The following is a 12,740-nucleotide window of genomic DNA, read 5'->3' as shown; positions in this document are numbered from 1 at the left end:
TTTAGTTATGAACTGTCAGATCATATAGTGGTTTAGTTACGAGTAATTACATGATAACTTTTTTTCTTACATTTTGGAAATGCTATATGCTTCATGTAAATTGATTCTATACATGTGTTGAATAATTATGCAGTATATAACCCTGTGTGTGTGTGGCAGGTATCTGGCTTCCTCCTTTAATAAACATATAATTTGACAACCACGTGGTTTAAGTAGTAATATTTAAGGTACAGCAAGAGGTACGTTGTGATGCTCACAGTAGGGATTGTGGGTTTGGAGGAAGATAAAACTCAGATGGGGTGAGAAGACTTCACTTTATGGAGGAGGTGTCGTGGAGCTTGGGAGGAGTCTGGAGAGACTTTGAGAGGGCATTTTAGGAAGGGAGCTACAGCATTAGTAGATACAGAGGAGGTGGTAGCCATGTGCTCTTAGGATACTTGGCTTGCAGGAAGAAATTGAAATGGGTCTTTGGGGGTTCTGTGGAGGGTCCCGAGTTGAGTTTGATGTGTTTGGGACTTGGTGCAGCAGCAGTGAGGGAGGGCCTCTGGCAGGAGAGGGAGCTGCTACTTGTGTTAGTGACTCACGATGTGTTGCGCGGTGGGAAAGAAGAAACAGGTTGGGAGGTTGGTTAAGTAATCCAGAAGGGAGGTGATAAGGGATAAACTGGAGAGATTGCAAAGGTGATTGGAAAGGGTGAGGGGAAAGAAAAAAAAAGGAAGAGAATACGAGGTGACTGAGTATATTGGTACTGGAGAGTTGATTGGGTTGGAGAGACAGTAGAGCAACCTGTGCCTGAGGCTTTGAATGGGGACCAGGGGAATAAGCACTGTCGTTGTCAGTTTACTTAGTGGTTGCATGCCAGTGGCTTACTTGGAAATTGAGTTTTGGAAAATAAGATTGCATTTTTTCTTTAAGATTAGTTGGTGCTCAAGTTCCTAGTCTAGCCCATGTTGCCTGTAATATGGCAAAAGTTCTATATTGTCTTTTTTTAATTATTATTATCAAGTTATTTTTTATTTTTTGTGAGGGATGTAATTAGGTTGGTTGGTTGGTTTGTTTTAGAGGAAGTACTGGGGATTGAACCCAGGACCTTGTGGATGCTAAGCAAAGACTACCACTTGAGCTATACCTTACCTCAAAAGTTCTATATTGTCTTAGCAGTGAGGAAACATCTAACAGATTGCAAACTGGTAGCCTCTGGACCAAAACCAGTTGACAGATGTGTTTTGTTTGGCTTCCACATAATTTTGGGAAAAAAATTTTTTTCAAGAGGCCTCATTTGTTTTCTGTTGTTTTTTGAGGGGGCAAGAGGTTTACTTATTTATTTTAACAGAGATACTGGGGCTTGAACCCAGGACCTCATGCATGCTAAGCACGCACTCTACCACTGAGCTACACCCTCCCCCTGAAAAAGTTTTGAGTATGTTTCTAACATATAAAAATTCTGATTTCTAGATTCTCTTGAAAAATAGGAGTACCTGACAATCTAGGCCCACATTCCCCACCTAGTATTAATATCTCTAAGGTTGAGTAGTGAAATATCTACTTTGTGTGTTGGGCAGGCATTCTCCAGGTACCACAGTCTTCCTCCCCTTCATTTATCTCCTTGACCCTAAGCTTGGTGTCCGTTGCCATTTTATATCCAGCTGTCTTAGAAATACTACTTGCCTGGTCCCCACCTCATCCTCCAAATATACTGGTGGTAAAAAAGGAAAAAATGTTGGAGAGAGAGAAAGAAGGAGACTGGTCTTTTAGCATAGTATGCATTCCTATTTTATAGGTGGGGGAAAAGGTGCAAAGGGAGGGAAGGGAAGGAATCAAAATTTAAATAATTTGCCCAGGGCTACACAAATAACAGCAGAATTGGGATTTGTATCTGTTTATTTGGCCAGCCCCATTTTGTCTCTTATTCCTGAAACTGGGTTTCATTTTGGCATACTTTCTGAGAATATTTGGAGTTTTGTGTTTTGTTGGTTTTTTGTTTCTAAGGACCCCACGGGTTGATGTTGACTGAATGTTTATCTCCCACCTCCCTTTTTCTTCCCACGTTTATTGAGCATCTATATGTCACCGTATGCTGCTCTAGACTAAATAAAAATAAGTAAAACTGAAAGAAGAGCCTGACCTTACTTTTTAATGCCGTGCTATCCTTGGCATTACCTGTAGGTCCTGACTGGGTTTTCTCTGTCCTTCTTCTACCGTTTCCTGGGTCTCACAGCTGCTTGTCTACATTCTCCTTGATCAAGCACGCATTAATAAAGAGCTTTCCTAGTGGTTTACTGATGGGAAGCCCTTGAAAAAGCCTCTTTTCACTATTTTCCTATCCCTTTCTGCCTCTATCCTGTGAGATTCTGTGGAGAAACACTGGGTATGGTGACCATTCACTCAGTTTGCTTGGGACAGTCTGGGTTTACTCCTGTTTTCCTGGTACAGTTACTAATAGCTCCTCATTTTACTTTCAGACGTGCTAGGGTTTGGAGAGAAGTGATACAGGATCCTGTATCCGATTGTTGTGTCTGCGGAGACACGGGTGTCAGAATAAATTTCTCTGTCCTTCAGAAGAATTTTAAAATTCCAGGTCTTCTGGGGTTCTGCAGTTTTAGGATATGAGGGAAAGAAAACAGATGGAGGAGAACTGAAAAGAGGGCAGGATGTGAGGCTTCTGCCCAGGAGACTGTAGGATGTGCTCTTGGAGCTTAATCCACCTTTTCTCTTCCGACCCCTTGCTCTCTGTTTCTGGAACTGGAATGAAGAGTGAGGACTGAGGTTAGAGAGTTCTGAGCATCAGGGAGGGTAGTAAGCAATATTGAAGGGGAAGTAGTCTGAGATGATGGTGGAGCTGTGTGGTGACCCATTTGATAGGGATCAGAATAGGTCATGCATTGTCTGTGTCTATCATTGGAGAAGCAGGGAAGTCACAACATATGACCCAGATTGTAGGGACTATAGAAGTGATACTTCATGTTTCCAGGACTGAAGATAGCAGGTTTTCCTGCAGAAGCATTTTTCTGTGTGTTGGCTGGGCCTCCAGTCTCTGGACTAAGTTGATTTTGCTCTCTCTGTGTTATAGAAGGTCCCTGTTGTGAAAGAGGAAGATGAACCAGAGGAAGAAGATGAAGAGGAAATGGGTCATGCGGAAACCTATGCAGAGTATATGCCAATTAAATGTATGTCTCTGGGACTTGTCAAAATAATGAAAGACTTCTGGGTTCCTTCTGAACTTAAAAACTTCCCCACACATACTGTATTATCTGTTAGGATATATTTATGTTCGGTACCTCAGGATTTCACAAATATGAGCTTTTGTAATATATTTTAAACTATAATATGTTTTAAAATAACCACATGAAAATTTTACTATGAATTTTTTATTTTTCTTCACAACATTTAGGGGAGGGGCATGTAATTAGGTTTGTTTGTTTATTTATTTGACGGAGGTCCTGGAGATTGAACCCAGGACCTCATACATGCTAAGCATGCACTCTACCTCCGACCCCACAAACTTAGAACTTTGTTTTAGAATGAAATCTTTTAAAACTAAGAGTAAAAAAGCTTTTTTCTTTCAAGTTAATTTTGCTCTTATCAGCAGTGATTATAAAATCATAGTAAATTACAGAGATATAAACACATAGCTTAATAGTTTATACAGCTTACTTAAAACAGATGATGAAAACATGGGAATCTCTAAAGTAAAATGTGCTATTTGAATTCAGTGGTTTATATTAATGCCATGTCTATCTTTTTTCAGTTTTCTTAGTGGCCAGTATATTAAGTTGAAAATTAAGAATTTTTAGCTTTTGTATAAAATTTTTCACTTTTTAATTTTATGAGGGTAACAAGATGGAGAAAAAAAATCCATGACCAGAATTTGTCTCTTAAATATTTTGATAATATAATAAGACCACTTAAACTAAAAATCTCTGTTTACCAACTATGTATAGATTCCAAGATCCCATACTTTTCTGGTCATTTAAAATGATGCCTTAGTCTAGGATTATGTTCTGTTACTACTGGAGAACCTGGTGATATGAGCTAAGATGGTATTTTTCTAGATCATTTTAATCAGTAAGTCTATATTTAAGCCATAGGTAGTTGATAAATAGGTCACTGTAGTCAAATTTAAACAATACTTCACCATCCATCAATGCTTTGTATAAGATCTCAGAGTGTATAGTTACTTATTTTCTTATATATATTATATGGTAAGCCTGGAACTGTTATTACTTAGAATGATTAAAATGAATATTTTAAAATTTTTGTTTAGTAAAAATTGGCCTGCGTCACCCAGATGCTGTAGTGGAAACTAGTTCTTTATCCAGTGTTACTCCTCCTGATGTTTGGTACAAAACGTCTATTTCTGAAGAAACCATTGATAATGGCTGGTTGTCAGCATTACAGCTTGAGGCTATAACATATGCAGCCCAGGTAAGCCATCTTTTATAACCACATGCAGTTTTTATCTTTTGATCTTAGTTCATGTGATACAGTTGTTTCAATTTAGAGGTAAGTTTTCCTTGAATGAAAAACTTGTGGGTGTAATTTTTATAGGAATTTTATGTGTTAGAAAATTAAAGAGTAGGGTTGATGTGGGGGGTTCCATGTTTAGTGGAAATGATAACATATCATGACCTTTTTGGGAATTCCTCACTGGGAATATGTATTAAAATTAAAAATACCTATATCCTTTGACCTAACAATTCCATTACTGGGAGTCTATCTCATAGAGCTATTAAATAAGAACGTAACATATAAGGCTATTTGTTGCAGCTTCCCCCCCCCCAGTAGCTGAAAGCTAGGAAAGATTTGAAAGCCCCCACCCATAGGGAGTAATTCCATCTCAGGAGTCTACTTCTTCCACTGAAGTCTTTAACCCCTCAAAGTCATCCATGAGGGTTGGAATCAGTTTCTTCCAAACTCCTGTTATGTTGCTATTTTGACCTTTTGCTGTGAATCACAGATATTCTTAGTGGCATCTGGAGTAGTGATTCCTCTCCAGAAGGTTTTCAGTTTACTTTGCTCGGACCTATCAGAGGAATCACTATGGCAGCTATAGCCTTACGAAATGTGTTACTTAAAGAATAAGACTTGGGGAAGAAAAAAGAATTAAAGCTTGAAAGTCGAAATCACTCCTAGTTCCATGGGCTATGGAAGGGATGTTATGTTACAGAGCAGACACGAGAACGACCTTAATCTGGTTGTACATCTCCATCAGAGCTCATTGTCAATGCGCAGTACTATTTTGAAAGGAACCTTTTATTCTGAGCACTAGGTCTCAACAGTGGGTTTCACATGTTCAGTAAACCATGTTATAAACAGATGTGCTACTTTTTTATAGCATTTGTAGAGCCACAGGCAGAGTAGATTTAGCATAATTCTTAAAGGGGCTAGGATTTTTGGAATGGGAGATGAGCATTGGCTTCAACTTGAAGTTGTCAGCTGCATTAACCCCTAGTAAGAAAACCGCCTGTCTTTTGAAGCTTTGAAGCCACACACTGACTGCTTCTCTTTAGCTGTGAAAGTCCTGGATGGCATCTTCTTCCAACAGAAGGCAGTTTCGTGTACATTGGAAATCTGTTGTTTAGTGTAGCTGCCTTCACTGATACTTTAGTTAAATCTTCTAGCTTCCACATCAGCACTTGTTGCTTCACCTGCACTTGTATGTTACAGAGATGACTCCTTTCCTTAAACCTCACGAAACAACCTCTGCCAGCTTCAGACGTTCCTTCTGTAGCTTCTTTACCTCTCTCAGTCTTTGTAGAATTAAAGAGAGTTAGGGCCTTGCTCTGGGTTAGGCTTTGGCTTAAGGGAATGCATGGCTGGTTTGATCTTCTGTCCAAACCACTAAAGCTTTCTTCACTTTAGCAATAAGGCTGTTTTGCTTTCTTATCATTTGTTTACTGAAGTAGTGTTTTTAATTTCCTTTAAGAACTTTTCCTCTGCGTTCAGAACTGGGTTGTTTGGAGCAAGAGGCCTAGTGTTCAGCCTGTATCAGCTTTCAACATGCCTTCCTCTCAAGTTAATTATTTCTAGCTTTTGATTTAAATTGAGAGACATGCAGCTCTTCCTTTCACTTGTATGCTTAAGAGTCCATTGTAAGAGTTATTAATTGGTCTAATTTCAATACTGTGTGTCTTAGGGAACAGGAAGGCCCAAGGAGAGGGAGAGAGTTGGGGAAAATGGCCAGTCAGTGGTGCAGTCAGAACACACACAACATTTATCAATTTAATTCACAATTTAGTTCATCTTCTTACATGGGCAGGGTGCGAGGCACCCCAAAACAGTTAAAATAGTAACCTCAAAGACCAATGATTGCGGATCACAATAACAAATGTAATAATAATGAAAAAGTTTGGAATTACCAAAATGTGACACAGAGACACAAACTGAGCAAATGCCATTGGAAGAATGGCACTGATAGCATTGCTTGACCCAGGATTGTCACAGACCTTCAGTTTGTGAGAAGTGGAATATCCCCTGAAGTGCAGTAAAGCGAAGCACAATAAAACGAGGTATGCCTGCATGGTCAGTGTAAGTGTCCACACTAAGCCAAACTCTGTGCTGTTCATATGAAAATGCATAATGTTATGTTTCTAAAACAGTGTGTGAAAGACTGATGACCAACGTCTAACGGAGTAGATTAATTGCCAGCTTTTCCTTTTTCAGCAACATGAAACATTCCTGCCTAATGGAGACCGTGCTGGCTTCTTGATAGGTGACGGTGCTGGGGTGGGAAAAGGAAGGACAATAGCAGGAATCATCTATGAGAATTATCTGTTGAGCAGGAAGAGAGCTCTGTGGTAAGTGCTGAAGGCCGGCCATGGAAGCTTGTGTTTGTGAATAATCCAGTGTATGAGGATGGGCTTTAATGAGGAGGTGTAAGTTTTTGAAGTGTCAAGACCTGGTTTTATTGACTCTTGAATACTGCTAGAATGATGGAATTTGCCTTTAATTTATGTATTTTTCTTTTCTCTCTTTCTCTTTTTTTGGTGGCAGGTTCAGTGTTTCAAATGATTTAAAGTATGATGCTGAAAGAGATTTGAGGGATATTGGAGCAAAAAACATTTTGGTGCATTCATTAAATAAGGTATGAAAATTTTGTATTCAGCCACTACTGTTGGTGTATGGATTACTGTGTGTTAAATACTATGCCAGGTAGGGTTCTTAGTGGCAAACAAATAGGCATTGTCTCTTTTTATAGAGTTTGTTCTTTCAGTTTTCAGGGTGGTTTGTTTTTGTTTGTTTGTTTGTTTTGTCTGTTTCTGAAGTAACTTTCTGTGGGCAAAACTCGTAACTGAGTGTGGGGTGCAGTGTCATACAGCTGTCTGGACTGGCAGTGCGCCCTCATAGCACATAGAGAACTGTGGTTTGGAGCCTGGTTTAAATGTTCGTACTTTCAGTGAACTTGTATTAAACCTGTACCTGTGTCTTGTTAAAACAGTGCTGTCAAGTGGTAGAAAATGTTTTCATTGTCTAGAAGCACAGTTTAATGTGATTAGAATCTTAATGTTCATTTAGCAAATCTTTATTGACCTCCTACTATGCACCAGTTCCTGGAGTCACAAGGGTGAAAGAGACAGACCTGGTTTCTGCAGGTGTTTCCTTGTAGCCCTTTGAAACTAAGTAAACGTGAATCTACTTTCCACGTGAATCCTGAGTTGCTTCAGTGTTGCCCTGCCCATCAGTGGCTTTTTTGGGTGAATATTACTGAGTGGGTTAGTAGGTAAAGTACTGTGTACTTCAGTGACTGCTGAAGTTCAAAACTTTAAACAGGTAACTGGCATCTAGAAATGGTTTTCTGTTTCTGAGTCAGTGTAATTGAAGAAGGGCACAATTATTAATCATAATTTTTATATATCACTCAGAACTTAGTTACAGTGCTTTGAAGGTAGTAAGTGCACAATATTTGTAGAATGAATACTGTGACTTTTTCTTGTAGAGGAGTTTGGTTTGTAATCTTTCTTTTGGTGGTAGACTTTTTAGAGACTTTGAAAACTGGGTCCTTGCACCATAAAGTTAAACACACACACACATACACACACATAAATGTGAGGGCATGGGCATGTCTGTATGCGTATACACATATGTGTGAAAAATTTTGTGGATGATCTTAGGTGGTCCTTTGATTTTAAAGTCCATCATGGTCTAGTTAACTGCTATAGAAATTTGGGTGGGATAAATATTGAGACAGATAAGCGTATTTATTAAGTTCTTTTCTTTTTTAGTTTAAATATGGAAAAATTTCTTCCAAGCATAATGGGAGTGTGAAGAAGGGTGTTATTTTTGCTACCTATTCTTCCCTCATTGGTGAAAGTCAGTCTGGCGGTAAATACAAAACGAGGTTAAAACAGCTCCTGCATTGGTGTGGTGATGACTTCGATGGAGTGGTATCCTTTGCAAAAAATGTTTTTATATTTTTTAATGACACAAAAGTTAATCTAAGGATAAACATTTGGAAAACAGGAATTCTGAGGTTAAACAGACTACTGGAATTCTAGGAAGTCAGAAAATTGATTCTGTTTTGTAGTTGTCATTTAGAAGGCCAGTATTTAAGTTCCTCCTTTAGGAAAATGTTAATAGGTGTGGAACATGCTGAATGCTATATTCCCTCATTAAGTTAGTGATTTCCAGACTTCCTTGCTCGGAGCATGCATTTTACTGTCCTGCATGAAGAACACCAGTTTTGAAATGCTGATAAAATTGGTTTTCATTCGTGCTTGTACTTAATAGAACTTGCCAAAATCCTCTGTGTGCTGGACATTTCTAGCAGTAGTGGATCCTTTCCTTCATTCTAATTAAGAAATAAATATCCAGTTAAGGTTAATGCCAAATACAGTGAATGCCTCTCTGGCTAGAGAGAGGCGGGGTGGTGGAATCAGGGAGAGGCAAATAGAGGGCTTCATTTATAATCGTAAAGAAAAAACAGTCTGAAGCAGTGGCCAAATGTCAAGGTTTGACAAAAGCAGATAATAGGTATGTGGATGTTAGTTGATGCTCAGAGGCTTGTTACCAGTAGCACCCCTCCTGCTGATAATCCTGTTTTGTTTTGTTTTGTTTAACTCCAGCTACTGTCTTAGAAATTTTGGCTATTTCCCAAGGCCTCTGGGAAATGAAAGTTAACTCTTCCTAAAAGGTTAGAGACACTTGCTACTAATATGACATGTTCCTTAACGTATTCCTTACAGATAGTGTTTGATGAATGTCATAAAGCAAAAAACTTATGTCCTGTTGGTTCTTCAAAGCCAACCAAGACAGGCTTAGCAGTTTTAGAACTTCAGAACAAATTGCCAAAAGCCAGAGTTGTTTATGCTAGTGCCACTGGTGAGTAATTATTTATTTAAAAGTTACATGTGTAGATTATTTTTTTCAACTATATAATGTGTTTCATTTTGGGTTTTTTTTTCAGGTGCTTCTGAACCACGAAACATGGCCTATATGAACCGTCTTGGAATATGGGGTGAGGGAACTCCATTTAGAGAATTCAGTGATTTTATTCAGGCAGTAGAACGGAGGTAATGCAATTTACAGTATACACTAGCAGTATAAAAGAGGTGTTATTGCTAAAACCTCTTCTACATATGTTAAAGCCCTACTATATTTAATGATAGTTACTGTGTGCTTTAATTTTATTCAGAGGTGTTGGTGCCATGGAAATAGTTGCTATGGATATGAAGCTTAGAGGAATGTATATTGCTCGACAGCTGAGCTTTACTGGAGTGACCTTCAAAATTGAGGAAGTTCTTCTTTCTCAGAGCTATGTTAAAATGTATAATAAAGCAGTCAAACTGGTGAGCATTTTTTTCTTAACTCCTAGTACTTTTTTTTAATTGAAGTATAATTGATTTACAATGTGCTAATTTCTGGGGTACAGCAGAGTGATTCAGTTATACATATTTATATTCTTTTTCACTATAGATGATTATAAGATACTGAATGTAGTTCCCTGTACTATACATTAGAACCTTGTTGTTTTATCTGTTTTATATATAGTAGTTTGTATCTGCTAAACCCAATTTCTAGTACTTTTAATGTACCTGATAATATTTCTGTTAGCCAGTCTTGTCCAGTGTAATCTCTGTCAGCCCACAGGAGTATATTTCTGCAGTAAAACAACAGATAAGTCACCAGATCCTCATTTTCCCAATTTTCCAAGCTTTCTCTTTGTTAAAGTAATTTATGAAAAATAGCCATTTATTTCAGTTGTAATAGTTTCAAAAATCACAATGTAACTATTTCCTAAAATGACTATATTAGGTAATAAGAATTTGGGGACAACTCTCTGTGAGTGTCCTAAAAACATATGTTCAGAGATTTCCCGAGTTACTGAAGGTGTTTCATTGAATTACTGTTAAATGGTGTCTTGCACTGAACATTATTTTGATCGACTGAGTCACTTTTAAATAATTCACACTCAGAGATTGAAGTATCTAAAATGCTGGTTGTGCATTTTCAGTGGGTCATTGCCAGAGAGCGATTTCAGCAAGCTGCAGATCTGATTGACGCTGAGCAGAGAATGAAGAAATCCATGTGGGGTCAGTTCTGGTCTGCTCACCAGAGATTTTTCAAATACTTATGCATAGCATCCAAAGTTAAAAGGGTTGTGCAACTAGCTCGAGAAGAAATCAAGAATGGAAAAGTAAGTTGGAGAATGTCTGAAGAGATTCATCTTTGGTTATGTTTTTTAGTCTACTGGGTGTTGAGGTTTTCTACTTTATTATAAACCTTTTCTTTGTAAAGGACAGTTGTAAAAGTATTAACCGTAAGACTTTAAAAAATAAATTTTTCAAGATAGTAAAAGCAATGCCTGTTTATAAAGAATTTAGATAGCTCAGAAAAGTATAAACATCACTGTAATTTGGCTATCCATACATATAACCACTGATAGTATGTAGGTGTATTACCTTAAGGCTTTTTCCCTTTTGGTGAATATATATCTACTTAAAGCGCAAAGACTGGGGCAAGGGCATCAGTTGGGTCCACCACTGTAATACCATTTCCTAGCTAAGTGTTTTACACGTAGCATGTTTCAGATGTGTGTAGGATAAATAAATGGGTACACATGTACAATAATGGGTAATTCTCGCTGGAAATCTTTTTTTAAAACTAAATATTTAAAGTACATCTTGAGAAGCCACATACATATTTTTACTTATAATTATTAATATTCTTTTCTTCCTCCAGTGTGTTGTAATTGGTCTGCAGTCTACGGGAGAAGCTAGAACATTAGAAGCCTTGGAAGAAGGCGGGGGAGAATTGAATGATTTTGTTTCAACTGCCAAGTAATGTTTTTGGTTTTGAGTTTTTACTTTGATTAGTGTAAATGTTGGCATTTCCTGGAGACAAGAATTTTTGCCTTTTAAAGTTTTCCTGATCTTAGTTTTTGCAGTCCTGTGCGTATTCGTAATAGTCTGTCTACTGGAAAACATTAACCTAGAAATGCTGAAATGTCAAGTACTTTGACAATATTATGCCCAGTATTTGGACTAATGGAAGGGTTTGATCTTTATTCGTTTTGTACATCTTGAAAATCTGTAACAGCTTAGTTTAGTTTCAGTTTTAGTTTTGGCTTTGTGTATTTGAAATTACCATTATTCAGAAGAGCAGTAAGTATAGTTTGCCCCAGTTTAGTAAGTGCCAGTATAATAATTGCAGATAGTCCTGAGGTAGAAGAGTTTTTAAGAAATATTTTTGACATTGTTTTTCAGTTTATTTACAGAACCTGACAATTCTAACTCGTAGTAAAATTAACAAAAAAAACTTATGCCACCAGATTATCTTTTGCCTTAGGGAATACATTCAAGCGGCTCCTTTTAAGATACACATATTTAAAAACTACTTTTTAAAGCAAGTCATGCACCTGAGAATCTGTATTTTTTCTGTTTGCGTACCTAGTACTGCCTCTGATGTGATGAGCACTAGTCACGTGGCTGCTGAGCAGTTGAAATGGCTAGTCCAAATTGAGATGAGCTCTAAGTGAAATACACAAGTTTGAAAGACTTAAGGAAAAATATGTAAAATATCTCACTGATTACATGTTAAAGTGATACATTGAGTTAAAATATTAAAATTAGTTTCACCAGCTTTATTTTACTTTTTAATGTAGCTACTGGAAAAATGTAAAAATTTTGCTTGACTAACACTATATTTCTATTGGACACCCTTGGCCCAGAATATTAAAATTTATTTGAGCTAGATTGTGAATATTTTGTAAGATTGAATAAAATATATTTACTTTTTAAAAAATATGTTTGGTAAAACTATAATAATTTTGCAAACTGAACCACTAACTGTCACTTTTTCTCTCTTCTGCAGAGGAGTGTTACAGTCACTCATTGAAAAACACTTCCCTGCTCCAGATAGGAAAAAGCTTTATAGTTTGCTAGGAATCGATTTGACAGCTCCAAGTAACAACAGTTCTCCAAGAGATAGTCCTTGTAAAGAAAATAAAATAAAGAAGCGGAAAGGTGGGCACTTTCCTGTAAATGGGGTTGAAAGTAGAATAAATTTGAGCCTTTTGCTGCAGCTGTGTTTGGGGAATGTACTGCCTGCCTTGAATTGGCAGATGGTTGCTTATTTTCACTGTCACTTGTGTAGTTTTGAATGCTCGAGTAACCTGTTATTAATGAGTGACCAGTGCTAGGCACTGGTAAGCATCAGTCACACATGATCTCATTCAACCCATGAGGCATTCACATGAAAGTAGGTTTTATTTTTTCGGTTTTATAGACAGAGGACACTAAGGC

The 12,740-nt window shown here is 37.5% G+C and overlaps 1 protein-coding gene across 5 annotated transcripts in view; it reads left to right on the top strand.

Annotated features, from left to right (window-relative positions):
* The window catches only part of SBNO1 (strawberry notch homolog 1), a 44,033-nt gene that overhangs the window by 13,594 nt on the left and 17,699 nt on the right, over positions 1 to 12,740 (top strand). For 3 of the 5 annotated variants that reach the window (XM_072953265.1, XM_072953262.1, XM_072953261.1), the window contains 11 exons: positions 3,071 to 3,167; positions 4,265 to 4,425; positions 6,664 to 6,797; positions 6,994 to 7,084; positions 8,223 to 8,384; positions 9,183 to 9,318; positions 9,404 to 9,509; positions 9,632 to 9,785; positions 10,451 to 10,633; positions 11,179 to 11,276; positions 12,310 to 12,461. In XM_072953265.1, the coding sequence (XP_072809366.1) occupies positions 3,071 to 3,167; positions 4,265 to 4,425; positions 6,664 to 6,797; positions 6,994 to 7,084; positions 8,223 to 8,384; positions 9,183 to 9,318; positions 9,404 to 9,509; positions 9,632 to 9,785; positions 10,451 to 10,633; positions 11,179 to 11,276; positions 12,310 to 12,461 (1,474 nt within the window). The remainder of the gene's footprint in view (positions 1 to 3,070; positions 3,168 to 4,264; positions 4,426 to 6,663; positions 6,798 to 6,993; positions 7,085 to 8,222; positions 8,385 to 9,182; positions 9,319 to 9,403; positions 9,510 to 9,631; positions 9,786 to 10,450; positions 10,634 to 11,178; positions 11,277 to 12,309; positions 12,462 to 12,740) is intronic. The other 2 variants (XM_072953264.1, XM_072953263.1) reach the window with 1 other exon arrangement.

Source organism: Vicugna pacos, chromosome 32 (assembly GCF_048564905.1).
Source record: "Vicugna pacos chromosome 32, VicPac4, whole genome shotgun sequence".
Classification (NCBI taxonomy): domain Eukaryota; kingdom Metazoa; phylum Chordata; class Mammalia; order Artiodactyla; family Camelidae; genus Vicugna; species Vicugna pacos.
Note: the sequence above shows the minus strand (reverse complement) of the source record. Positions and strands in the feature narration are given on the sequence as shown.